The sequence below is a fragment of the Macaca nemestrina genome, chromosome 14 (genome assembly GCF_043159975.1).
Source record: "Macaca nemestrina isolate mMacNem1 chromosome 14, mMacNem.hap1, whole genome shotgun sequence".
In the NCBI taxonomy this organism is placed as follows: domain Eukaryota; kingdom Metazoa; phylum Chordata; class Mammalia; order Primates; family Cercopithecidae; genus Macaca; species Macaca nemestrina.
Window position 1 is genome coordinate 118,219,520 of NC_092138.1, and position 26,216 is coordinate 118,245,735.

The 26,216-nt window shown below is 54.8% G+C and overlaps 1 protein-coding gene and 1 non-coding gene across 3 annotated transcripts; both read left to right on the forward strand.

The window, feature by feature from the left end:
- The first annotated feature begins 21 nt into the window (after window positions 1-21).
- On the forward strand, window positions 22-25,408 carry LOC105472056 (mannosidase alpha class 1B member 1). 2 transcript variants are annotated; one of them, XM_071078657.1, is made up of 13 exons: window positions 22-287; window positions 1,123-1,231; window positions 1,917-2,053; window positions 10,131-10,285; window positions 11,737-11,846; window positions 15,212-15,397; window positions 16,510-16,658; window positions 16,994-17,182; window positions 22,300-22,490; window positions 22,915-23,035; window positions 23,489-23,686; window positions 23,769-23,900; window positions 24,621-25,408. In XM_071078657.1, exons 1-13 carry the CDS (start codon window positions 69-71, stop codon window positions 24,822-24,824), a joined length of 2,100 nt encoding a protein of 699 aa, XP_070934758.1. In that variant the 5' UTR covers window positions 22-68; the 3' UTR covers window positions 24,825-25,408. The 2 variants fall into 2 exon arrangements, with proteins under 2 accessions (XP_070934758.1, XP_070934759.1); XM_071078658.1 differs by lacking the exons at window positions 22-287; window positions 1,123-1,231; window positions 1,917-2,053 and adding an exon at window positions 9,716-10,014.
- Window positions 8,602-8,687, forward strand: LOC112424953 (small nucleolar RNA SNORD62). The gene has a single exon (XR_003015915.2). It is a non-coding gene; the product is annotated as a small nucleolar RNA SNORD62 (small nucleolar RNA).
- Window positions 25,409-26,216: the final 808 nt, after the last annotated feature.

Genomic DNA, 26,216 nt, shown 5'->3' on the forward strand with positions numbered 1-26,216 from the left:
CCTTATAGAGACGTGGCGCATGCGCAGTCGTGTATCCGTGCGATGGACGGGCTCTTGACGGCGGTGCAATGGCTGCCTGCGAGGGCCGCAGGAGCGGAGCTCTCGGTTCCTCTCAGTCGGACTTCCTGACGCCGCCAGTGGGCGGGGCCCCTTGGGCTGTAGCCACCACCGTAGTCATGTACCCACCGCCGCCGCCGCCGCCTCATCGGGACTTCATCTCGGTGACGCTGAGCTTTGGCGAGAGCTATGACAACAGCAAGAGTTGGCGGCGGCGCTCGTGCTGGAGGGTGAGGGCCGCGCCAGGCTGACCGGGTCCCGGGGCCGCTGTGCCCGCCGCCCTCCCAGCCTGCGGCTTCTAGCGGGGCCTGGGCGGGCGGACTCGACTCCCCCGGCGCCGCCCTCTCCACCCCTTCCCTGCAAAAAGGGGCAAATGTGCGTTCCGGGTCGGGGCTGCAGCGGTCTCGGGCCCAAATTCTGCGGGGCGGTGGTGGGAGGAGGGCTTGGAGCCCCAGCAGGTTTTCTGGGCTTCGTTCGCTTTTCTGCAAGGTCCTGGCCCAGGCGCCTGCCCCTCTTGGAGCAGAAACCGGAGGTTCCCCGTGGTGTATGCTGCCCTCAGTACAGTGAGAAATGAGCCCCTCTTCGTTGGCTCCTGGCGTGTTCGTGGTGGTCTCAGGACAAAGGGCATTGATAACTTAACCACATCCGGATCCATGCATCGCCTGGGCGGTGCCTGGGTTACATCTGTGGGAATCGCGGGAGTCTTTTTCCACTGCTGATGAAATATGACAGAAATGTTTCAACTTTTTTCTTATTCACGTGTCATCTACACTACTGTATTAATGACATCTGTAGCAATGTTCCTACTCCCTGCTGAGAGGGAACTTTTCCCCATTCAAAATAAATAGAGCTGGCTGGGCACGGTGGCTCGTGCCGCGTTCCAGCCACGACACTCCAGCCTAGGTGTGACAGAATGAGACCCTGTCTCAAAAAAAAAAAGAAAGAAAGAAAGAGAGCTGAACACTGGATCTTCCTGCATTCCTTATTTTCCTCACAATTTGTGACAGTTGAGACTTTCCGTGTGATATATTCAGTAAGAAATAACATTCTCTGTACCTCTCTTAGAAATGGAAGCAACTGTCAAGATTGCAGCGGAATATGATTCTCTTCCTCCTTGCCTTTCTGATTTTCTGTGGACTCCTCTTCTACATCAACTTGGCTGACCATTGGAAAGGTATCAGAAATACGTGTACTTAAAAATGATATCAGTGTTGAGGTTTGATTGGGGAGAAGCAGTCTTGCATTCTACCTTAAACAGCTCCAGGAGGCATATATGGCAATGAATTGGCAAGAAATCAAGATAAAGGGAAAGGTAGAGCTGTATTTAACCACTTGTCTAGAACACAGATGTCAATTTGATGCTGTCTGACTGCTTTCTAGGCATCTGGTGTAAGTACCGATACGTCCAGCCTCCCTCATAGAGTAAGTCAGCTGGTGGGCTTGAACACTCAACCTAAATAACCACACTAATTTCATAACACTCATTAGCGTGTATTTGGAAAAGACCAGGCAGAGTTCTGGTGAGGACGTAGAGAATCTCTTGTCAGTTGGTCTAAGATGCTTCTCTGTGGAGCAGAGCTAAAGGACTCCTGCCCACCTGCCACACGCTGAACGTCCCTGAATGGAAAATAGGAAGGCAAAAGATTTGAGGTTCTGTGTTATGGATAAGGACACAAACTGCCAAGTGTTTTGAAAAAGAATTCGTTCCCTTGGGCTATTGTTGAATTAATTTCAGTCACTATCAGGTCTCATAATGTTGATTTGTAAGGGATAGCACCTGCCAAGCGTTTTTATGAAGCAGTTTAAATCTCTTGTAGGCCTTGTGGCATATTTGAAATAAAATAGCTTCTCTTATTCAGCTCTGGCTTTCAGGCTAGAGGAAGAGCAGAAGATGAGGCCAGAAATCACTGGGTTGAAACCAGCAAATCCACCCGTCTTACCAGCTCCTCAGAAGGCAGACACCGACCCTGAGGACTTCCCAGAGATTGCATCGCAGGTACTTTGAGCAAATGGTGTGGAGTTATAACTGGGGTTCAATCCAGAGGCATTTCAAACCATTGAAGATTAAAAATAATTATTTTCCTTTACCATTTGTTACCATGTGTTTCTCTCTCTCATTCTGGACTGGTCGGATCATACTTGGGGAAAGAGAGGCATAGTCTTTGCTTCATTCTTCTTGAAGACCAGCCGTGGCCAGTTCCCATTTTACTTCTGACTGTGCACTGTTGAATAAGACAGACCTGTTTCCTCTCGAGAAGCCACAGCTGGTAGGCGAGGCTGGTGAGAAACCAGGCACAGACGGGCAGAGGCAGGTGGCACATGGTGTACATCCTGCGTGGAAAAGAGCAGGGCACTGGTGAAGAACAGTGGCTGGTCCTGAGTGCTCAGGGGAGGCCGTGGCACTGAGGGCAAGATCTGAGGGCTGAGAAGCTGCTGGCACCAGGCAGGGTGGGGAGAGGCAGACTTGAGCCTGAGTGAAACTGCCTGAGGCAAGGAGGATCTCGGCATATGCGGGAAGGTGAAATTCTCAGGGCTGGGAGAGGGAGCAGGGATTGGCTCAGACCAGCCTTGGTCCTGCAGATCCTGGAGGCAGCACTGGAGTGTTCAGCTGATGTGTGTGGGAAGATTTTGGCATGGACTGGATGTCTGAGATGTTTACTGTGAAACTGCTCTGGCTGCTGGGTGGAGACACAGTGGAGGGCAGGAGGCCAGGAGAGCTGCCTGGCTGTGGGAAAAGCTGAGTGGGGGGAGGAGGGCTCTGCAGGAGTGGCCTTGGGAGAAAGAGGGCAGGTCTCCAGGTGGAGGGGCCAGCACAGGCTGCACAGGCTCTGGCTTGGGGACACTGAGGGGCTCCATTTTGGATCTGCCCACTGTGAGATGCCTGGGAGGCACCGTGGAGACCTTGGTGGGCAGGTGGTGCCAGGATCACAGTCTGCCAGGGGAGACAGGTTTTAGGAGTCCCTAGGTACAGGTGGTTTGTGTCGTCTGGAAAGGTGGTAAGAAGGGGCCAGGCCTAGTCTGGGTGTCACCAGGTTGAGAAGATTGGGGTCAGGGAGGAGGGCAGGGGCAGTGGAGACTGGGGATGGGTCAGGAGGCAGCCGGAGAACCAGGAAAATGTCCTGTCAGTGAATGTTTGGTTCAGGAAGAACAGCCAAATCCTCAACGCCCTTGAGAACACCAGGGTGGTGCTGACTCTGGTGTGGCTGCTCGGAAGGCCCTTAGGGTATTAGTTACTGTTGTTGGTACATCTGTGATTGTGTCTGGGAGGTGTGGGAGTGCCTTGGGAGCTTCACCTGTGACCAGAATCCTCAGCACCAGGTGGAGGTTTCACTTCCCTTCAGGGCCGTGATAGGGACACACAGCGCTTTCTAACAGCGGCCTTGGGAGTGGTAACCTGCCGAGGAACAGCTCCTGGGCTGGGAGATGGAGGCAGGCTGCTGCCCACTGGCCAAGGATCCAGCAAGAGTGGCATTGGCCCCCATGAGCTTGGGTCACCCTCAGACTGCTGTGGGGGCGTTTTGAAGTTTTTTCTTTTTTTGAGGCAGAGTCTGGCTCTGTTGCCCAGGCTGGAGCACGGTGGCACGATCTCGGCTCACTGCAACCTCTGCCTCCCGGGTTCAAGTGATTCTCCTGCCTCAGCCTCCCGAGTAGCTGGGACTACAGGCGTGTGCCATGATGCCTGGTTAATTTTTGTTTCACTGTGTTAGCCAGGATGATTTCAATCTCCTGACCTCATGATCTGCTCACCTCTGCCTCCCAAAGTGCTGGGATTACAGGTGTGAACCACCACTTCCAGCCTTTTTTTTTTTTTTTTTTTTTTTTTTTGAGACGGAGTCTCACTCTGTCGCCTAGGCTTGGAGTGCAGTGGTTTGATCTCTGCTCACTGCAATCTCCACCTCTCGGGTTCAAGCGATTCTCCTGCCTCAGCCTCCCAAGTAGCTGGGATTACAGGCACTTGCCACCATGCCCGGCTAAGTTTTGTATTTTTAGTAGAGACGGTGTTTCACTATGTTGGCCAGACTGGTCTCAAACTCCTGACCTTGTGATCTTCCCGCCTCAGCCTCCCAAAGTGCTGGGATTACAGACATGAGCCACCGCGCCCAGCCCTTTGATTTCTTTTTTTTTTTTTTTTTTTTTTTGAGACGGAGTCTCGCTGTGTCTCCCAGGCTGGAGTGCAGTGGCGTGATCTCGGCTCACTGCAAGCTCCGCCTGCCGGGTTCACGCCATTCTCCCGCCTCAGCCTCCCAAGTAGCTGGGACTACAGGCGCCCGCCACCACGCCCGGCTAGTTTTTTGTATTTTTAGTAGAGATGGGGTTTCACCATGTTAGCCAGGATAGTCTCGATCTCCTGACCTCGTGATCCACCTGCCTCGGCCTCCCAAAGTGCTGGGATTACAGGCTTGAGCCACCGCGCCCGGCCCCTTTGATTTCTTTAACAAGAAAATGTGTCCTTTTAAAATTGCTGTAAGCTCAATAGAGAGGAAATGGACAGTACCAAAGAGCAGAAGGAAGCAAGCCCACATTCTCCTTTCAAAGGCAGCATTCCTGTCGCTGAGCAGCTTCTCCAAGGGTGGTCTAGCAGGGCAGAGGGTGTAGGGTGGGAATTGGCCCCGAGAAGGTGCCGTGCCTGGTGGGAGACTCCTGTTCTCAATTGGCCATGGGGCCACGGCTCCACACTCTTGGGTGTGAGGGCGTCCGCCTTTGACCAAGGTCTTTGTCTACAAATTGAATTTTTCTGACTTGAAAGCCGACAGGTGCTTCCTTTCCTTCTTTGGTCCTTCCTCTCCTTTGCATATGGAGTATCATAACTGCCTGAGAGCAGACTGTGGCATTTTTTCCGTTGAAAGATGTGTTTCCACCCCTCACAAGTGACCCATAAGCCAGCACCTAGTGTCCAGGAGCAGCTGGGGTGGTGGGTGGTGAATATTCTGTGTCTTTCTCAAGTGTCGACTTGGAGACATCCTGCCTTCCAGGGACCACTTGCACCGCCCCTCCTGTTCACACCCTGGCACTTATCTAGACCTGGTTAGGGATGAGACTGTGTTTAGGCCAGATCCCTTTCTGTTAACATTTTACTTTGATTGATTTCAATTTTTTTTAAGTTTTAAAATTATATTTTAATAGAGATGAGGTCTCACTATGATGCCCAGACTGGTCTCTAACTCCTGAGCTCAAGTGATCCTCCTGCCTCAGTCTCCCAAAGTACTGGGATCATAGGCATGAGACACCACACCTGACTGATTTCAAATGTTATAGGGACTTAGGAGAGAAAATGGGAACATTGAGAAGGTATAAAGGGGAAAACACAGCCATACATTACCCGTTTCCAGTCCAACTCTTGAAACACTTGGTATATGTCTTTCAATTTATTTGGCCAGGTGTGGTGGCTCTCACGTGTAATCCCAGCACTTTCAGAGGCCAAGGCAGGCAGATTGCTTACGCCCAGCCTGGGCAACACGGTGAGACTCCCATCTCTACCAAAAAAAAAAAAAAATTAGCCAGGCATGATGGTGCATGCCTATAGTCCCAGCTACCTGGGAGGCTGAGGTGGGAGGATCGCTTAAGCCAAGGAGGTTGAGGCTACAGTGAGCTATGATCCAGCCTGGATGACAGGGAGACCCTGTCTCAAAAAAAAAAAAATGATAATTTTATTTGGATAAACACATGTATACATAATTGAGGGTTAGGTTCTGGATTGGCATGTGGATACACACGTGTATACATAATTGAGGGTTAGGGGCTGGATTGGTCCCTATTTTTTTTTTTTTTTTTTTTTTTTGAGACGGAGTCTTGCTCTGTCGCCCAGGCTGGAGTGCAGTGGCGCAATCTCGGCTCACTGCAAGCTCCGCCTCCCGGGTTCACGCTATTCTCCTGCCTCAGCCTCCCGAGTAGCTGGGATCACAGGCGCCCGCCACCACGCCCGGCTAATTTTTTGTATTTTTAGCAGAGACGGGGTTTCACTGTGTTAGCCAGGATGGTCTCGATCTCCCGACCTTGTGATCTGCCTGCCTCAGCCTCCCAAAGTGCTGGGATTACAGGCGTGAGCCACCACGCCCGGCCCCTATTTTTTTTTTATGCACATGAGAATGTTCCCTTTCATGCAGATTTTTATAGCTCTTCTCCATTGCTTGGATAAACCATCATTTCTAAGTCATTTATCTGTTGATTATTTCTTCATTTGTAAACGTCCCCATTACATCCGTAGTACATAAACTATTAAGAGTTAAGGGGGTGAATATTTTGAAGTCCTATGACGTGTATCATGACAAACTATTCCCGAATTTGCTTCCCCTGCTACGGTGCTGAGAGTAGCAGTCAGTGTTACCCTGGCAGCACTGGGCATTCTCGTGTTGGTAATGTTTCCGATGCGATAGTCAAAAACTGGTGCCTGCTTTTCATAGACGTTTTTGTGTCTCGCCTAGAAGGAGGGACACTTACAGGAGAGGAGAGGTGATGAGCAGCCATGTGTGCTCCCATCCCGGAAGCTGTCCGTGTCCTTTGATGAGTCTTAGGAATTTCATATTTTCCTTTATTATTTGTATGACTGTTGTGAGTTAGAATATTTCATCCTTTACCAAGTATGTTTTTTTTTTTTTTTTTTTTTTTTTTGAGACGGGGTCTCGCACTGTCACCCAGGCTGGAGTGCAGTGGCCAGATCTCAGCTCACTGCAAGCTCCGCCTCCCGGGTTCACGCCATTCTCCTGCCTCAGCCTCCCGAGTAGCTGGGACTACAGGCGCCCGCCACCTCACCCAGCTAATTTTTTGTATTTTTTAGTAGAGACGGGGTTTCACCGTGTTAACCAGCATGGTCTCGATCTCCTGACCTCGTGATCCGCCCGTCTCGGCCTCCCAAAGTGCTGGGATTACAGGCTTGAGCCACCGCGCCCGGCCCCAAGTATGCTTCTTATGACTTCATCAGGCTTAGAAATTAGGTTTAGAGAACTTTGCTATATAGTAGCAGTAATCAATTAGAAAATATTATTGAAAAGAGATCTCGGCAGGATGCAGTGGCTCACGCCTGTAGTTCCAGCACTTTGGGAGGCCGAGGCAGGCGGATCACTTGAGGTTTGAGGTGGGGAGTTTGAGACCCCAGCTTGGCCAGCATGGTGAAACCCCGTCTCTACTAAAAATACAAAAATTAGCCAGGCGTGGTGGTGTGTGCCTGTAATCCCAGCTACTCAGGAGGCTGAGGCAAGAGAATCGCCTGAACCTGGGAGGCTGAAGTTGCAGCAAGCTGAGATCGCGCCACTGCATTCCAGCCTGGGTGATAGTGAGACTCCGTCTCGACAAAAAAAAAAAAAAGAAAAGAGATCTCCATCACAATAAGAAGAAAAGAATGCCACCAAGTTCACAGGAATAATCCTGATATTAAAACACAGAAGGTCAGTATGAATAAAAGTATAACACTCAAGGTATTTGAAAAGATCTAAATAATTAGACATTTTATTCTTGTGCTGTAAAGATTTAAGTGGCCGGGCGCGGTGGCTCACGCCTGTAATCCCAGGACTTTGGGAGGCCGAAGCGGTGGATCACGAGGTCAGGAGATTGAGACCATCCTGGCTAACATGGTGAAACCCCCGTCTCTACTAAAAACACAAAAACAGAATTAGCCAGGCGTGGTGGCAGGCGCCTGTAGTCCCAGCTACTCAGGAGGCTGAAGCAGGAGAATGGCATGAACCCAGGAGGCGGAGGTTGCAGTGAGCCAAGATCGCACCACTGCACTCCAGCCTGGGCGACAGAGCAAGACTCTGTCTGCAAATAAATAAATAAATAAAAGATTTAAGTTCTCCCTGAATTAGTCTGTAAATCCATTGACTCCCTATCAAAATTCAAACCTCTATTGAAAATTTGGGAATAAAACTAAAACTTAGATGAACGTCCCTACAAGATCATAAAACTGTGATCATTGAACTCATGGTGTGTTTTTTTTTTTTGAGACGGAGTCTTGCTCTGTCGCCCAGGCTGGAGTGCAGTGGCCGGATCTCGGCTCACTGCAAGCTCCACCTCCCGGGTTTACGCCATTCTCCTGCCTCAGCCTCCCGTGTAGCTGGGACTACAGGCGCCCGCCACCTCGCCCGGCTAGTTTTTTGTATTTTTTTTAGTAGAGACAGGGTTTCACTGTGTTAGCCATGATGGTCTCGATCTCCTGACCTCGTGATCCGCCCGTCTCGGCCTCCCAAAGTGCTAGGATTACAGGCTTGAGCCACTGCGCCCGGCCTTTTTTTTTTTTTTTTTTTAGACAGTCTCACTATGTTGCCCAGGCTAGAGTGCAGTGGCACAGTCTTGGCTCACTTCAACCTCCATATCTCAGGTTCAAGTGATTCTCCTGCCTCAGCCTCCCAAGTAGCTGGGATTACTGGGATGTGCCACCACACCTGGCTGACTTTTTGATTTTTTGTAGAGGTGAGGTCTCACTTTGTTACCTAGGCTGGTCTGGAACTCCTGGGCTCAAGTGATCCTCCTGCCTCGGCCTCCCAAAGTGCTAGGATTACAGGTGTGAGCCACCGCACCTGACCCTCGTAATGGTGATTTAAGACTAGATGATCTTAGTGATGTAATTCTAATAGTTTCTTCCGATCTCCCACTGTGGACTCAATAGCAGGGAAATGAAGAGGACAGTGATTGCGCGACCTGGTGGGGAAGAGACTAGACAAACACACAGTGGAACTAGTGGCTCACATCTGTCATCCCAGCACTTTGAGAGGTCGAGGCAGGCAGAAAAAAAAAAACAGGCTGGGGCCAGGCGTGGTGGCTCACGCCTGTAATCCCTGCACTTTGGGAGGCCGAGATGGGTGGATTGTTTGACACCAGGAGTTCAAAACGAGCCTGGCCAACATGGTGAAATCCTGGCTCTACTAACAATACAAAATATTAGCCTGGCATGGTGGTGGGTGCCTGTAATCCCAGCTACTTGGGAGGCTGAGGCAGGAGAGTTGCTTGAACCCAGGAGGTGGAAGTTGCAGTGAGCCAAGATTGCACCATTGCACTCTGGCCTGGGTGACACAGCAAGACTCTGACTGGGATTACAGGCATGCGCCACCATGCCTGGCTAATTTTTTGTACTTTGAGTAGAGATGGTGTTTCACCATGTTGGCCAGGTTGGTCTTGAACTCCTGACCTCAGGTGATCCACCTGCCTCAGCCTCCCAAAGTGCTGGGATTACAGGCGTGAGCCACCGTGCCCAGCCATAAGTAGTCACTCTTTCCTTTAAAAAAAAAAAAAAAAAAAAAGTGGAACAATCTAAACATCCATCAGTAAAGAAGTACAAAATTATGGTTTGGGCCGGGTGTGGTGGCTCCAACCTGTCATCCCAGCACTTTGGGAAGCCAAGGCAGGAGGAATTCGTGAGGCCAGGAGTTTGAGACCAGCCTGGGCAACGTAAGGAGACCCTGTCTGTATGATAATAATAATGAAAATCAAGGTTTGGCAATACCACAGAAAACTGAGGCCATAGGAAAGAATGAATTTGCCTCTAGACTCAGGAGGAACTAAGCCTCGGTCTGTGACGCAGTCTGCAGCTTTCCCATGCTCCTGTTCACACGGGGAAGGAAGCAGAGGATGGGGCTCTGTGTCTGCAGGTGTGGAAACAGGGAACGGGGCGGTGGGGGGTGGCCAAAAGACCCTCATCACACAGCAGGGGGGTGCCTGGCAAGGGGAACCCAGCTCCATATGTCATCGGAAGCTTTGTGCTTTGTAGTGAGGATGTGGGCGCCTTACGTTGCGATGACTGTGTGGGAGGCCTGGGGACCCAGAGCTGTTGCGGGAGCTGGTGTTTGCTGCAGCCCTTTCTTATGAAGCCTTTAGGACCTGTGAGAGTTTGGAAATATTCCCACCGCGGGAGGGGCTGAAGCGCTTTGCCTGGGGCCGATGAGCCAGTCGGCAGTGTCCCCAGGCTCCTAAGGAGCTGTCTTCTGAAGCTGCCTGTCGTGTTGAAAAACGAAAGTAATTTAGTCTGAGGTGAGGTGGAAGCTCAGTCAGTGAGGTGTGGGCTGCATCTGAGGGCGTCCCGTAGAGGGAAAGAAGGGCAGCTGGCAGGCGCCCCATGGTTTCCTGTGTGACTGATTTCTCTACAGAAATCACAAAGACGCGTCCAGCGGGGACCACCTCACCTGCAGATCAGACCCCCCAGCCAAGACCTGAAGGATGGGACCCAGGAGGAGGCCATGAAAAGGGAAGAAGTCCCGGTGGACCCACGCCCGGAAGGAGATCCGCAGCGGACGGTCATCAGGTACAGAGTGCAGGGCAGGCCGCACGCCGCAGCTCAGGCCGTTAGATTCCAAAAACAAGGTCGCGAAAACACGTTGTGTCTGAGATCTGTTTTCCTTTGAAACTGACAATGTCTGCTCTATAATCTGTCTTCATCAACCTTAGATTCCAGAATCGAATTTTTAAAACTGGAGGTCAGAGCTAAATTAGGTCCCCGATAATGTCCTCATGGTATGCAACAATGTCTCAGAACATTTCGTGTGGTGTGAAGGGTGCACGGGTGGGTGGGGATGGGGAGCCAGGCTCAGAGGTGGACACTGGCTGCCTGGGCCACCTCCTTTCCCGAGCCCCATCTGGTCGAGCAGAGAGCAGAGGGAGAGGGAGTTGCCCAGTGCCCAGGCTCCCAGGGTGCTGTCCTCTGCCTGGTTGGTCAGGTCCAGGTTGTGGATCCCGGTGAAGGTTCATTCGGTGCTGGGGCATCTCAGCCTCGTTTCTGGCTCCATGTTATGCTCTTAGAAACAGAGTTGATATAATTGAGGCGGAAGGCAGGGCTCCCCGCAGGCATCCTCTCTCCCCCACAAAGTGTGGGCCAGACCTGAGCTCTGCTTTGTGGACAGAGCCAGGGCCAGTGAGGGCTGCTGTGCAGGAGTGGCCTGTCAGCCATGAGAGATGGGCTCTGAAGAAACGGGCCCAGAGGCCCTGAACTCAGGTGCATGGTGAGAGGCGTGGATGTGTGCATGTGAGCGGTCCTCACTGCCAAGCGGAGAATTTGAGGGTCACTGCACTCTAGTTAGCGTTGGCGTGAACGCAAGGAGGCTTTACTTCCAGAGCAAAAGAGCATTTGACCTCAGCCTGTCAGAAGTGCCACGTTTGTGCTCCCAGCATGTAAGCCATCCGGGGATGGAAGAGGCCTTTCGCTGAGCCTGGGACAGATTCACCACAGGGCCCCAAGAGAACGCTCAGGCCCAGCCACAGCTAGGAGGTTGTGCGGCAAGCCCTCTACACAGCCTCGTAACTGTTCCTGATGGCCATCGGACGGAACTCTGGATGGGGAGTGTGAGTGGCCATGCCTCTCGTGTGTAGGGACAGCCCCCGTCTGTGTGGCCATCCTGGCATCCTGGGGCCACCTCACAGTCATTAGTGCCCCTGTCTGGATGGCAGATTCTCTGGATCTCCACTGTAGAGGCCCCCTGCCTCCGGCCTCTGCAGAGGTATTTCTCATGATTCTCCAAGCTCTGGTCTCTGACCTCAGGCCAGCCTTGACCTTGGGGCAGTGCTGTGGTCTTGACTCTCAGGCACGGGAGCTCAGGACTGAACTGTGTGTTTCCTGCCACTCAGCAGCCTGCACCGCAGGAAGATGGGGCCGTGACGGGTGCAGGGCCCTGCCTTGGCTGTGGGTATGGAGCGTGGGGATGGGAAACACGGAGCCACACGTGTGTGACGGCAGCTGACGCCCTTCCTTCTCCCCCGAAGCTGGAGGGGAGCGGTGATCGAGCCTGAGCGGGGCACCGAGCTCCCTTCAAGAAAAGCAGCAGTGCCCACCAAGCCTCCCCTGCCACCGGCCAGGACACAGGGCACCCCAGGTGAGGCCACGCCTGCACCCCTTCCTCCCCGGGCGCTCGGGGGCTGGTGGCTGATGGGTGCAGGCTTCGTCCCAGCCGTGGTGGGTGGTCCCCCAGCCCCGGTGTGCACCTTGCCCTTCGGCATCCCCCTGCTGTCTGAGTCCTCACTGGCTCTGCAACCTTGGTGACACCATGTGGCTCTTGGCCTGCTGTCCCTGAGCATGTGGCTGCAGAAGAAGGTGTGTGTGGGAGATTTGTGTCTGGGCCAGGCTGCCCCACGGGATCCCTGGAGACTGCTGCCCGTGCTGCATCCCCGGTCTCGGCCTGGCCAGTCCCAGGCCGCTCTGCGGGCCGCTTCATTCTGAGCACCATTTGTTGGGGGCCTCCCAGGTGCCGGTCTTCAGCCAAGCTCAGTGCACGCCGGCCTCTCTCAGCCTCATGACTGTCAGGTCCAGCCCCACAGGCTCGGTGGCTTTTTCTCCCCGTGTGCGGAGATGAGGGATTGTAGGAATACAGACACAAGACAGAGATAAAAGAAAAATGGCCGGGCGCGGTGGCTCACGCCTGTAATCCCAGCACTTTGGGAGGCCGAGACAGGCGGATCACAAGGTCAGGAGATCGCGACCATCCTGGCTAACACGGTGAAACCCCGTCTCTACTAAAAAAAAAATACAACAAAAACTAGCCGGGCGTGGTGGCGGGCGCCTGTAGTCCCAGCTACTCGGGAGGCTGAGGCAGGAGAATGGCGTAAACCCGGGAGGCGGAGCTTGCAGTGAGCTGAGATCCGGCCACTGCACCCCAGCCTGGGCGACAGAGCGAGACTCCGTCTCAAAAAAAAAAAAAAAAAAAAAGAGATAAAAGACAGCTGGGCCCGGGGGACCACTACCACCAAGACGCAGAGACCGGTGGTGGCCCCGAATGCCAGGCTGCGCTGATATTTATTGGATACAAGGCAGAAGGGGCAGGGCAAGGCGTGTGAGTCATCTCCGATGATTGACAAGGTCACGAGAGTCATGTGTCCACTGGACAGGGGGCCCTTCCCTGTTTGGCAGCCGAGGCGGAGAGACAGAGAGAGAGGACACAGCCTACGCCATTATTTCTTCGTATCAGAGGTTTTTAGTACTTTCACTAATTTGCTGCTGCTATCTAGAAGGCAGAGCCAGGTGTACAGGATGGAACATGAAGGCAGACCAGGAGCGTGACCACTGAAGCACAGCATCTCAGGGAGACAGTTAGGCCTCCGGATAACTGCAGGCGGGCCTGACTGTCAAGCCCTCCATAAGAGGTGGAGGAGTAGAGTCTTCTCTGAACTTCCCCAGGAAACGGGGAGTCCCTTTCCCGGTCCGCTAAGTAGTGGGTACTTTTCCTTGGCACTGACGCTACCGCTAGACCACGGTCCACTTGGTAGCGGGCGTCTTCCCAGATGCTGGCATTACCGCTAGACCAAGGAGCCCTCTGGTGGCCCTGCCCAGGCATAAAGAAGGCTCACACTCCTGTCTTCTGGTCACTTCTCACTATGTCCCCTCGGCTCCTATGTCTGTATGACCTGGCTTTTCCTAGGTTATAGTTGTGGAGCGAGGATTATTATAATATTGGAGTAAAGAGTAATTGCTTGAAACTAATGATTAATGATATTCATATATAATCATATCTATGATCTATATCTAGTAGAACTCTTCTTACTTTATATATTTTGTTAGACCAGAACAGCTCGTGCCCTCGATCTCTCGCCTTGGCACCTGGGTGGCTTGCTGCCCGCACATGACTCCCTCAGACACAGTAAACCGGTCACCCTCCCGTTCTCCAAACGGAAAACCAGGGCTGAGGCCGCCACCGCCAAAGTCGTTTGCTTGTCTGTGGGACTCGGGGCAGATTGCTGAGTCTGGAACCCTGCTCTCATCATGCCCCCAGGTGTCTCCGAGGTGGGGAGGGAGCCCAGAGCCGGGACTCCTAGCCCCAGGTCTGTGAGGGGTGTGTAGCAATCTCTGCGGCATTAATGAGTGCAGAGGCAGAGCCAAGCCATGAGCGCGAGGAGGTCTCAGAACCTTTCCTGAGAGGATGTGTGGTATGATGCCGTTACACACGTGTCAATCCACACATTAGTCAATGTTGGCTGGGCGCGGTGGCTCACGCTTGTAATCCCAGCACTTTGAGAGGCTGAGGTAGGAGGATCACTTGAGTCCAGGAGTTCAAGACCAACCTGGACAACATAGTGAGGCCCCATCTCTACCAAAAAAAAGTATATATATATATTTGAGACAGAGTCTTGCTCTGTCACCTCACTGCAACCTCCACCTCCCAGGTTCAAGTGATTCCTCTGCCTCAGCCTCCCAAGTAGCTGGGATTACAGGCACGCGCCACCACGCCCAGCTAATTTTTGTATTTTTAGTAGAGACGGGGTTTCGCCATATTGGCCAGACTGGTCTCAAACTCCTGACCTCAGGTGATCCGCCCACCTCGGCCTCCCAGAGTACTGGGATTACAGGCGTGAGCCACCGCGCCCGACCAAAAAAATACCATTAAAAAAAAGAGTGACCGGCCGGGCGCGGTGGCTCAAGCCTGTAATCCCAGCACTTTGGGAGGCCGAGACGGGCGGATCATGAGGTCAGGAGATCAAGACCATCCTGGCTAACACAATGAAACCCCGTCTCTACTAAAAATACAAAAAAAAAATTAGCCAGGCGAGGTGGCGGCGCCTGTAGTCCCAGCTACTCGGGAGGCTGAGGCAGGAGAATGGCGTGAACCCGGGAGGCAGAGCTTGCAGTGAGCCGAGATCGCGCCACTGCACTCCATCCTGGGCGATAGAGCGAGACTCCGTCTCAAAAAAAAAAAAAAAAAAGAGTGACCAAGGCGACTGTAATGTGTCTGCAGTGTGAGTCCTGTGGAGCACCTGAAGCCCATACAGGAGAATGAGTGTGTGTGAGTCGAGGGTGTTCGTGTCAAGGTCTGCACCCATCAGCGTTTCACATTCTGAGTTGGCACCATGCTCACCCGCTGCTCCACAGGCTCCACTCTGCTGTCCCGGCGCCCTTAGGGCAGCCAGTCTTGTCCCTTTGGCCAGAGGCCACTGAGGCCCAAGGAGGGCATGCCTGCCCAGGCGCCAGGCGGAGGTGCGCAGGCCCCAGGCTGGTGGTCGGGTGCCAGGTGCCATCCTGTGCAGCCTCCGGAGGCCTCAGGCCCTTGGCAGACTGTGTTCTCCCTGGGGGCTGCTGCAGCCTCTGTGGCCCCGCCCTTTGCCGTGCCCACCACCGCTCTTCCCGTCATCCCAAACTCACCGTCATCTTTACCCGATGGGGGTCACAGCAGCGCTCTGCCTGAGGGTGTCCACCTGTGCCGACGCCGGGACCACGCCCGCCATGGCCTGTGCTCGCTGTCTCTCCTACTAGCGCATCCAAACTATCGCCAGAAGGGCGTGATTGACGTCTTCCTGCACGCGTGGAAAGGGTACCGCAAGTTCGCGTGGGGCCGCGACGAGCTGAAGCCTGTGTCCAGGTCCTTCAACGAGTGGTTCGGCCTCGGCCTCACGCTCATCGACGCGCTGGACACCATGTGGATCTTGGGTCTGAGGAAAGGTACCTGGTGCTTTCTGGGGAGGGGCTGAGCCCTCCGTGTGGGCCTCGTGTGCTGAGGCAGAGTGGGGGTTGCACGTGGAGTGAACGCTGTGGTTTGCGTCTGACCATGGGTTTTCCCTTCCCTTGGGTGCAGCAGTGGACGTGCTGACTATGGTCAGTTCCTGTTGTTCTCCAGCCACCCAGGGCACTCACGGGGCAGCTGTCCCCGGACCTCTGCGGGAGTTGAGCGTGGCCTCTTTGGGGGACGTCCAAGGGGCATTTCCAGGCTGTGCTGCTCTTTGAGTGACTGTGGGCCCCGCTGGGTCCAGATCTCAGCAGCGTCCTTCGTAGACCAGCACATCCATTTTGAATGGGAGTATATGTCTTCAGTTATTTAAGCGATATGTTAAACATTTACCTAATTTTTTGAATAGGTTGAAGACCACCAGTAAATTACTTGTGTGATTTTTTTGTATCATGGCCTTTGATTGTCACCCATTTGTGGTCACAGTGACTACACTGCTGACTGTTTTATTCGCAAATGTTGGAGACTTCAAGATTTACCCCCTCGAGACAGGTGATGTTGAAGCCCTGCAGCAGGGGAACGATAATGCCCCAGAACATGGCTTGTTTTTTATGTTTTTGTTTTTGCTTTTGTTTTTGAGATGGAGTTTCACACTGTTACCTGGGCTGGAGTGCAATGACGCACTCTCGGCTCATTGCAACGTTCGCCTCCTGGTTTCAAATGTGAGTTTTTTGGAGACAGAGTCTTGCGACGTGGCCCAGGCTGGAGTGCAGTGGCACGATCTCACATCACCGCAGTCTTCGCCTCCTAGGTTCAAGCGATTCTCATGCCTCACCCTCCCCAGTAGTTGGAACCACAGGCACACACCACCACACTCAGCTAATTTTTGTATTTTTAGTAGAGATGGGCTTTTGCCATGTTGCCCAGGCTGGTCTCGAACTCCTGGGCTCAAGCTATCCACTTGCCTGAGCCTCCCAAAGTGCTGGGATTACAGGCGTGAGCCACCATGCCCAGCCAAACGCATTTTGAAGATTGAAGATGGATAGATCATAGGAAAACGTTGGACCCATCCATTTGTCTCTGCATCCTTTACTGTTTTATGTTACAGAATTTGAGGAAGCCAGGAAGTGGGTGTCGAAGAAGTTACACTTTGAAAAGGACGTGGACGTCAACCTGTTTGAGAGCACGATCCGCATCCTGGGGGGGCTGCTGAGTGCCTACCACCTGTCCGGGGACAGCCTCTTCCTGAGGAAAGCTGTAAGTGTCTCGGGGTGTCCTGCAAGGAGACAGTGGACTCGCATGCAAGGAGTTCCCCCTTTAGCGGACTTGTGGGGATGTGACTGTTTTCCTATTTCCTCTTCAAACGCACTGGAGTCTGTTTCTGAGCCCATATTCGTGAGCTGATGCAGCCACTTTGATCACCACTGACCTTGTAGAGACATTCACTCAGTGCAGTGATGCCCGTTCCCTTTGCTGCTGTGTTGGCCCCAGAGAGCTTCAGCGTCTCCACTAGGGCCAAGGGGGCGAGAGTCATGACGTGTAGACGAAGCCTCTGGGTGACCTGAAACGTTGGTTCTCTGCTCGTATACCAGGAGGATTTTGGAAATCGGCTAATGCCTGCCTTCAGAACACCATCCAAGATTCCTTACTCAGATGTGAACATCGGCACTGGAGTCGCGCACCCGCCACGGTGGACCTCCGACAGCACGGTGGCCGAGGTGACCAGCATTCAGCTGGAGTTCCGGGAGCTCTCCCGCCTCACAGGGGCTAAGAAGTTTCAGGTAAGGGGGCGGGCTTTCCGGCTGGACGTGGCTCCCCTGGAGCCACCTTTTGCTCATCACAGCAGGTGCTGTGTATGTGTGTGTGTGTGTGTGTGTGTGTGTGTTTTCAGGTTTTTTATTGTGATAAAACAGAGGAAACGCACCACCTTAACCATTTCCAGGCATACTGGTCAGTGGCGTTACACACATTCACGCTCTTGCAGGCGTGCAGGTCGGTGGCGTTACATTCACGCTGTTGCAGGCATACAGGTCGGTGGCGTTACACACATTCACGCTATTGCCAGCATACAGGTCGGTGGCGTTACACACATTCACACTGTTGCAGGCATACAGGTCGGTGGCGTTACATTCATGCTGTTGCAGGCATACAGGTCGGTGGTGTTATATTCACACTGTTGCAGGCATACAGGTCGGTGGTGTTACATTCATGCTGTTGCCGGCATACAGGTCGGTGGCGTTAACACACATTCACACTGTTGCAGGCATACAGGTCGGTGGCGTTACACACATTCACACTGTTGCAGGCATACAGGTAGGTGGTGTTACATTCACGCCCTTGCAGGCGTGCAGGTCGGTGGCGTTACACACATTCACACTGTTGCAGGCATACAGGTAGGTGGTGTTACATTCACGCCCTTGCAGGCGTGCAGGTCGGTGGCGTTACACACATTCACACTGTTGCAGGCATACAGGTAGGTGGTGTTACATTCACGCTCTTGCAGGCGTGCAGGTCGGTGGCGTTACATTCACACTGTTGCAGGCATACAGGTCGGTGGTGTTACATTCATGCTGTTGCCGGCATACAGGTCGGTGGCGTTAACACACATTCACACTGTTGCAGGCATACAGGTCGGTGGCGTTACACACATTCACACTGTTGCAGGCATACAGGTAGGTGGTGTTACATTCACGCCCTTGCAGGCGTGCAGGTCGGTGGTGTTACACACATTCACACTGTTGCAGGCATACAGGTAGGTGGTGTTACATTCACGCTCTTGCAGGCGTGCAGGTCGGTGGCGTTACATTCACACTGTTGCAGGCATACAGGTCGGTGGCGTTACACACATTCACACTGTTGCAGGTGTGCATGTCGGTGGTGTTACAACTCATGCTGTTGCAGGTGTGCAGGTTGGTGGCGTTACACACATTCACGCTGTTGCAGGCGTGCAGGTCGGTGGCGTTACACACATTCACACTGTTGCAGGCATACAGGTTGGTGGCGTTACACACATTCACGCTGTTGCAGGCATACAGGTCGGTGGTGTTACATTCACGCTCTTGCAGGCGTGCAGGTCGATGGCGTTACATTCACACTGTTGCAGGCATACAGGTCGTTGGCGTTACACACATTCACGCTGTTGCAGGTGTGCAGGTCGGTGGTGTTACATTCACACTGTTGCAGGCGTGCAGGTCGGTGGCGTTACATTCACGCTCTTGCAGGCGTGCAGGTCGGTGGCGTTACACACATTCACGCTGTTGCCGGCATACAGGTCGGTGGCGTTACACACATTCACGCTGTTGCAGGCATACAGGTTGGTGGTGTTACATTCACGCTCTTGCAGGCGTGCAGGTCAGTGGTGTTACATTCACACTGTTGCAGGCATACAGGTCGGTGGCGTTACACACATTCACACTGTTGCAGGTGTGCAGGTCGGTGGTGTTACATTCACGCTGTTGCCGGCATACAGGTCAGTGGCGTTACACACATTCACACTGTTGCAGGTGTGCAGGTCGGTGGTGGTACATTCACGCTGTTGCAGGCGTGCAGGTCGGTGGCATTACACACATTCACGCTGTTGCCGGCATACAGGTCGGTGGCGTTACACACATTCACGCTGTTGCAGGCATACAGGTCGGTGGTGTTACATTCACGCTCTTGCAGGCGTGCAGGTCAGTGTCGTTACATTCACCCTGTTGCCGGCATACAGGTCAGTGGCATTACACACATTCACACTGTTGCATGCATACAAGTCTGTGGCGTTACACACATTCACACTGTTGCAGGCATACAGGTTGGTGGCGTTACACACATTCATGCTGTTCTGCAGCCATCACCTTCATCTCCAGAACCCTTTTCATCTTAAAACTGAAGCTCCTCTTCCCCATCACACAGTGACCCCTCATGTCCTTCCCCAGTCCCTGGAAAACACTGTTCAGCTTTTTATCCCTGGACCTCACTGTGTGGAGTTCCTCGTGTGAGTAGAATCACACACGATTTGTCCTTTTTTTTTTTCCTTTTTTTGAGATGGAGTTTCATTCTATCACCCAGGCTGGAGTGCAATGGCGCAATCTCAGCTCACTGCAACCTCTGCCTCCCAGGTTCAAACGATTCTCCTGTCTCAGCCTCCCAAGTAGCTGGGATTATAGGTGTGTGCCCTCACGCCCAGCTAATTTTTGTGTTTTTAGTAGAGACAGGATTTCACCATGTTGGCCAGGCTGGTCTCGAACTCCTGACCTCATGATCCACCCGCCTCAGCCTCCCACAGTGCTGGGATGACAGGCGTGAGCCACTGCACCCGGCTGATTTGTCCCTTTATTTGGGCTCCTTTCACTCAGCGTCTTTAAGCTTCATACGCGAAGACGCTTCAGAAATTCCGTTTTAAGGCTGAATATCTGCTGCGTGGCCACGCCACTTTTGTTGACTCCTCCCTCCGCCAGGGCTGTGCCATTTTGGCTGTTGGAAGCGCGGGTGCACACACCTGCCTGTGGCTCTGCTTTGGTTCTTTTGAGTAGTAGAAATGGAATTGCTGGATCACGTGGTAATTCATTGTTTAATTATTGAGGCCCCACCTCAATAATTTTTTCACAGTGGCGAAACCATGTCACATTCCCACCAGCAGTGCCCAGGGCTCAGCCTCCACGCCCTCGCCAGCACTCGCTGCTTTCTGTTTTGTGGGCAGTGGCCATCCCCGTGGCCCTCACATAGTGGTTTTGATGTGCATTTTTCCCAAGTGACGAACGGGGCTGGGGATTAATTCATGTACTTACTGGCCGTTTGTGCATCTTCTTGGAGAAATGCCTGTTCAAGTCGTTTGCCTTTTTTTTTTTTTTTTTTTTTTTTTGAGACGGAGCCTTGCTATATCACCCAGTCTGGAGTGCTGTGGCACGATCTCGGTTCACTGCAACCTCCACCTCCCAGGTTCACTGCAACCTCCACCTCCCAGGTTCGAGTGATTCTCTCGCCTTAGCCTCCGAGTAACTGGGACTACACCCGCCACCACACCTGGCTGTTGTTTTTAGTAGAGATAGGGTTTCGCCATGTTGGCCAGGATGGTCTGGAACTGACCTCTGACCTCAGGTGATCCACCCATTGGCCTCCCAAAGTGCTGAGATTACAGCCGTGAGCCACTGCGCCCGGCCTCTTTTTTTTTTTTTTTTAAACTCAACGTAATTCATAGGTTCACTGCCTGGTGTGTTTTTTTGTTTTGAGACAGAGTCTATCTCTGTTGCCTGGGCTGGAGTGCAGTGGCGTGATCTCGGCTTACTGCAGCCCTTTCCTCCTGGGTTCAAGTGATTCTCCTGCCTCAGCCTCCCAAGTAGCTGGGATTATAGGCGCATGCCACCACGTCCAGCTAATTTTTGTATTTTTAGTAGGGATGGGGTTTCACTATATTGGCCAGTTTGGTCTCGAACTCCTGACCTCAGGTGATCCACCCACCTCACCCTCCCAAAGTGCTGGAATTACAGGCGTGAGCCACCGCACCTGGCCCACTGCCTGTTTTTTTAATTAGGTAGTTTGTCTTGTTGAATTGTAGGAGTTCTTCGTTCTGTATAGTCACTCCATATCAGAAGTGGGATTTGCAAATATTTTCTTTCATCTGTCGGTTTTGTTTTTACTTTGATTTTTGTTTTCTGTTTTTGAGAGACAAGGTCTCACTCAGTTGCCCAGGCTGGAGTGCAGTAGCCTCCCGAGTAGCTGGGACTACAGGAGCTCGCAGCTACACCAGGCTAGTTACAATTTGGTTGAGAAAACCCCTGTCTCTCTTTTGTAGAGACGGCATTTTGCCATGTGGCCCAGGCTGGTCTCAAACTCCTGGGTTCACACAGTCTTATCACTCTGGCCTCCCAAAGTGGTGGGATTACAGGTGTGAGCCACTGTCCCCGGTCTCTTTTTACTTTGTTAATAGTGTAGTTGGATAGATAACAGATGATCATTTTCATGAAGCACAGCTGGTCTGTTTATTGTTGCTCATGCATTTGGCCTTACGTTCGAATCCCTATTCTTATTCATGAGCTGAACACATCCCTCTTTAGAGCAACTGTGACCACTTGTGGGGAGAAGCGCGGCCCACACCATCCACGTGAGGCTCCCATGCAGACGTTTAGAAGGCGTTTCCACTGCAGCCCAGAAAATGGCCCCAGGCACCCACGGGCACCCCCACGTCACCAGACGCCCACGGGCACCCCGTCACCAGGTGCCCACGGGCACCCCCACGTCACCAGGCGCCCACGGGCACCCCCACCAGGGCCTGTGGTTGCTGTAGGTACACAGGGATAAGCAGCCAGGCCGTGAAGGTGCTTGGCATGGGTTTGGGCGTCTGCGTTGGGTAGAGACGTGGAGAGCCCTTGCTGGGCGTGCCCTGACCTCCCGGTACCGTGTGCCGCACTGTGGGCCGGGACGCCTGGTGCTGCCGGCTGGGTGTGAGCCCTGAGGAGCTGAGGGTGGCTGTGACTTGGAGGACGAGTGGGAGCTCACCAGGAGGGTGTGGAGCCGGGTGTTTCATATCAGGAGCAACACGGGGCTCAGAAGGCAGGCACACTTGCTGTCCCTCCAGAGCCGTGGCTGACGGCCAGGTCTGGCAGGCTCTTGTGAGGACAGTGCCTGTGGTTGTCAGATGCTGTCCCTTCGAGTAAGGGATGAGAGCCATCCTGAAGACGGGTCAGCTCTGTGGTGACCACCCGTCGGGAGCAGTGACATTCAGGTGCGTTGCACTGGTGGCTATGTGGCTGTGTGGCGTGGCCACCAGGAGCCATGTGGGCAAGGACAGCTGTGGGCCGGGCACAGAGCTCTCTCTGCTGGGGGTCAGTCGGTGTTGGGGCGAGGGGAGGCATAGCTCACAGAGCCCCTCTACAGCTCACCCCAGGCAGTAAACCCACTGTCCTCCTTTCTGCCGCAGGAGGCCGTGGAGAAGGTGACGCAGCACATCCACGGCCTGTCTGGGAAGAAGGACGGGCTAGTGCCCATGTTCATCAACACCCACAGCGGCCTCTTCACCCACCTGGGCGTGTTCACGCTGGGCGCCAGGGCCGACAGCTACTATGAGTACCTGCTGAAGCAGTGGATCCAGGGCGGGAAGCAGGAGACACAGTGAGGCCCGGCCCGCTGCCCCCAGCTCCCGCGGCCCCCCAGCTCCCACAGCCCCCCAGCTCCCGTGGCCCCCAGTTCCCACGGCTCTCCAGTTCCCGCGGTCCCCCAGCTCCTGCGGTCCCCCAGCTCCCGCTGCCCCCGCTCCTGCTGCCCCTCGCCCCACTGTGGGTCAGAAAACCGCAGCCGTGCCAGGCCTGGCCCAGGCATTTCTGTGGGGAGCGTATTCATTCACTTCTCACCGTGGCCTCGGCAGGGGTGAGGGGGGCATCATCACTGAGGGCCATGGGCTGTGCAGGGTGGCACCTTCTGTCCAGCAAGGGCCAGGCCTTCTGTACTTGTGTGGGCCCAGCATGTGCCTGTCCCTGGCACCACCCAGTACCCGTGTACCATCCTGGTAGGGTGAGGTGACTGCTGGTGTCCACAGGTTGCTGGAAGACTACGTGGAAGCCATTGAGGGGGTCCGGACACACCTGCTGCGGCACTCTGAGCCCAGTAAGCTCACCTTTGTGGGGGAACTTGCCCACGGCCGCTTCAGTGCCAAGATGGTGAGTGTGTCCGTGGGGCCTTCTGGCTGCCGCCCCTTTTACCTTGGCTTCCAAGGTGCCTGAGTCGTGATGTTAAAAAGAACAACGAAATCCTGGCCATGGCGCCCACGTGGAGGCCCTAGGTAGACCATGGCTGCCTGGCCAGGCCTGTCTTGGCAACAGGGCAGTGAGGCCTTGTGTGGCACCCGGGGTGGGCAGGGCTTCCCCAGAGCAGCTCCCTCCCCCAGCCCTCCCCGTGCCGGGTGTGCAGCAGGTCCTTGGGTGGTGTGTGGGGGCCAGGTTGGAGGGCCTGGCCCAGGCAGCTCCACTGTTCATGTCAAGTGCCCTCGCATGGCCTCCCCTCCCAGGGTACCGGGGCCGAGGCAGCGCTGGGCCCCCACGTTGGCTGCCTGTGCAGCTGCAGGCTGAGGGCCGGGCCTGGGATCTGGGGCTGAAGAGACCCTCTGATTCCAGGACCACCTGGTGTGCTTCCTGCCAGGGACGCTGGCCCTGGGCGTCTACCACGGCCTGCCCGCCAGCCACATGGAGCTGGCCCGGGAGCTCATGGAGACTTGTTATCAGATGAACCGGCAGATGGAGACGGGGCTGAGTCCCGAGATCGTGCACTTCAACCTTTATCCCCAGCCGGGCCGTCGGGACGTGGAGGTCAAGGTGGGCCTGGGCCTGGGTCGGGGTCCGTCAGGAGGAGGTGCTAGCAGGGCTGGCCTCGCCCTGAGCTCTGCTCTGCCCACAGCCGGCAGACAGGCACAACCTGCTGCGGCCAGAGACCGTGGAGAGCCTGTTCTACCTGTACCGCGTCACAGGGGACCGCAAGTACCAGGACTGGGGCTGGGAGATTCTCCAGAGCTTCAGCCGGTTCACGCGGGTGAGTGTCTGTCCTTGCCCCCTGTGGTCATGGCCACCGGGCCACAGACACAGCTGGGCTGTGGGGCTCAGGCTGGCCCTGCCCTTGGTGGTGGCTGTCACCGGGGTCCAGGAGGGGTGGGCTTGCTGCAGCCTCAGGGTGGCCACACTGCAGCCTGGGGGCCCCGGCATCCCCATTCCCACTGAGCTTCATGGTGTGCGGGACCCGGGTACTCAGAGGGGCCGGGCACCCCTCAGTCATCTCTCAGGACCTATCTGGGGAGGATCCCTGCTGTGGGCCCAGCATCCCCCCAATTTAGGAGGCACCCATGACTGGAGCGCCATCCCCACTGTGGGCCAGGCCCCGTTTCAGGTCATGCCCTCCACGTTGGAGCCAGATGAGGCCTGAGTCACCTCCTGGCTCTGCTGTCACCTTGGTCTGAGGCCCCTGCTGCCTCAGCTCCCACCGTCTGCCCTGTGTCCTGTGAGGCAGCTGTGAGGCCCTGAGCACAGGTTCTGGGGGAGGCGGTGTCTGTCGCGGTCGCTTGAGGGTTGTTGGCGTCTCCAAGTGGGCTCTGGTGGAACCACAGCTCGCCCGGGGGTGGCCACCGTCGAGGCACCCTCCACCCCGAGCCTGCGCTGGGGGCCGCGTTCACCATGAGGTGGAGGGTGCTTCGGTGATGAGGCTGAGGGGGGTGCAGGGTGCCCCCCGTCTGGTGACGAGGCCCTGGCTATTGCACAGGTCCCCTCGGGCGGCTATTCTTCCATCAACAACGTCCAGGATCCTCAGAAGCCCGAGCCCAGGGACAAGATGGAGAGCTTCTTCCTGGGGGAGACTCTCAAGTATCTGTTCTTGCTCTTCTCTGATGACCCAAACCTGCTCAGCCTGGATGCCTACGTGTTCAACACCGAAGCACACCCTCTGCCCATCTGGACCCCTGCCTAGGGGGGCTGCTGGCGTGCGGACTTCGGGTGGGCGGAGGCGCCTGGCTGGCTCTGTGGCATTTTCCAAAGGCCCACGTGGGGCCGGCAGCCACTGAGTGGCCCGGGCTCTGAGCTGGCTCTGGGCTCCCCTCGTCTCTCTTTCATCAGGACACCGTGAGGCTGAGTGAGAGCCGCAGTCTTTGTGTGGGGCGGGGTGGCCGGGCCCCTGGAGCCTCTGCCTGCCTCCTCCAGAAAACACGAATCATGACTCACAAGTACTGAAGCCTGAGCAGGTCTCTGTGGGCCGACCACAGTGGGCTTCGAGGTGGTCCCTGGTACTGTGGTGACCGAGTGGACAGCCCAGGGTGCAGCTCTGCCCAGGCTCGTGAAGCCTCAGATGTCCCCAACCCAAGGGTCTGCAGGGGCTGCTGTGACCCCACAGGCCCGAGGCTCCAGGGCTGGCTCTGGTGTTTACAAGCTGGACTCAGGGATCCTCCTGGCCGCCCCACAGCGGGCTTGGAGGGCTGGACGGCAAGTCCATCTGGCTCACAGGCCCCTCCAGTGGAATGGGTCTTCTCGGTGGAGATAAAAGTTGATTTGCTCTAACCGTGTGTCTGCTGTGTCTACAGGAGTCTCCGTGACTGGAAAGTCTGGGTGGATGTTGGGGAGAAGCTCTTCTTCGGGTCATGTCTCAGAATTCAGTTTGCTGGGACTGGACTCCAGCTGTCCCCTGCTGGGGGGCAGAGAGAGGCCCTGGGGAAGCTCCGTGTCCCTGGCCCCGTGGGGCAGATGCCTGGAGGGAGGCGTCCTTGCTCCTGCATCTCACACGGCCTGCTTTCCTGCAGGGCTGGCACTGAGGCGCACAGCTAAGGGATAACGTGGGCCCTCGGGTCAGGCAGCTCCCAGTGGCCTGGCATGGCTGTGGCCCCGAGCCCTGGGCTGTGGTGGCAGAGTCGTCCTCATCATCACTCTATTGCTGTCCCTATCCCAGGGCTGACCCTGGGCCTTGGCTGAGTACCCCCGACCGTGAACCAGGTGACCTCTTAGGGCCGTACCCCTCCACTCTCTCCTGTGAAAAATCCATCACCTGGCCGGGCGCGGTGGCTCAATCCTGTAATCCCAGCAATTTGGGAGGCCGAGACGGGCGGATCACGAGGTCAGGAGATCGTGACCATCCTGGCTAACACAGTGAAACCCCGTCTCTACTAAAAAAATACAAAAAAAAACTAGCCGGGCGAGGTGGTGGGCGCCTGTAGTCCCAGCTACTCGGGAGGCTGAGGCAGGAGAATGGCGTAAATCCGGGAGGCAGAGCTTGCAGTGAGCTGAGATCCGGCCACTGCACTCCAGCCTGGGCGACAGAGCGAGACTCCGCCTCAAAAAAAAAAAAGAAAAGAAAAATCCATCACCTTCACTT

Bases quoted from the DNA above. Each gene is read 5' to 3' on its own strand.
- LOC105472056 (XM_071078657.1), top strand. From the start codon at position 69: ATGGCTGCCTGCGAGGGCCGCAGGAGCGGAGCTCTCGGTTCCTCTCAG. The intron at 15,398-16,509 runs GTACCTGGTGCT...TTTATGTTACAG, and splicing joins GATCTTGGGTCTGAGGAAAG to AATTTGAGGAAGCCAGGAAG. The intron at 23,901-24,620 runs GTGAGTGTCTGT...GCTATTGCACAG, and splicing joins GCTTCAGCCGGTTCACGCGG to GTCCCCTCGGGCGGCTATTC.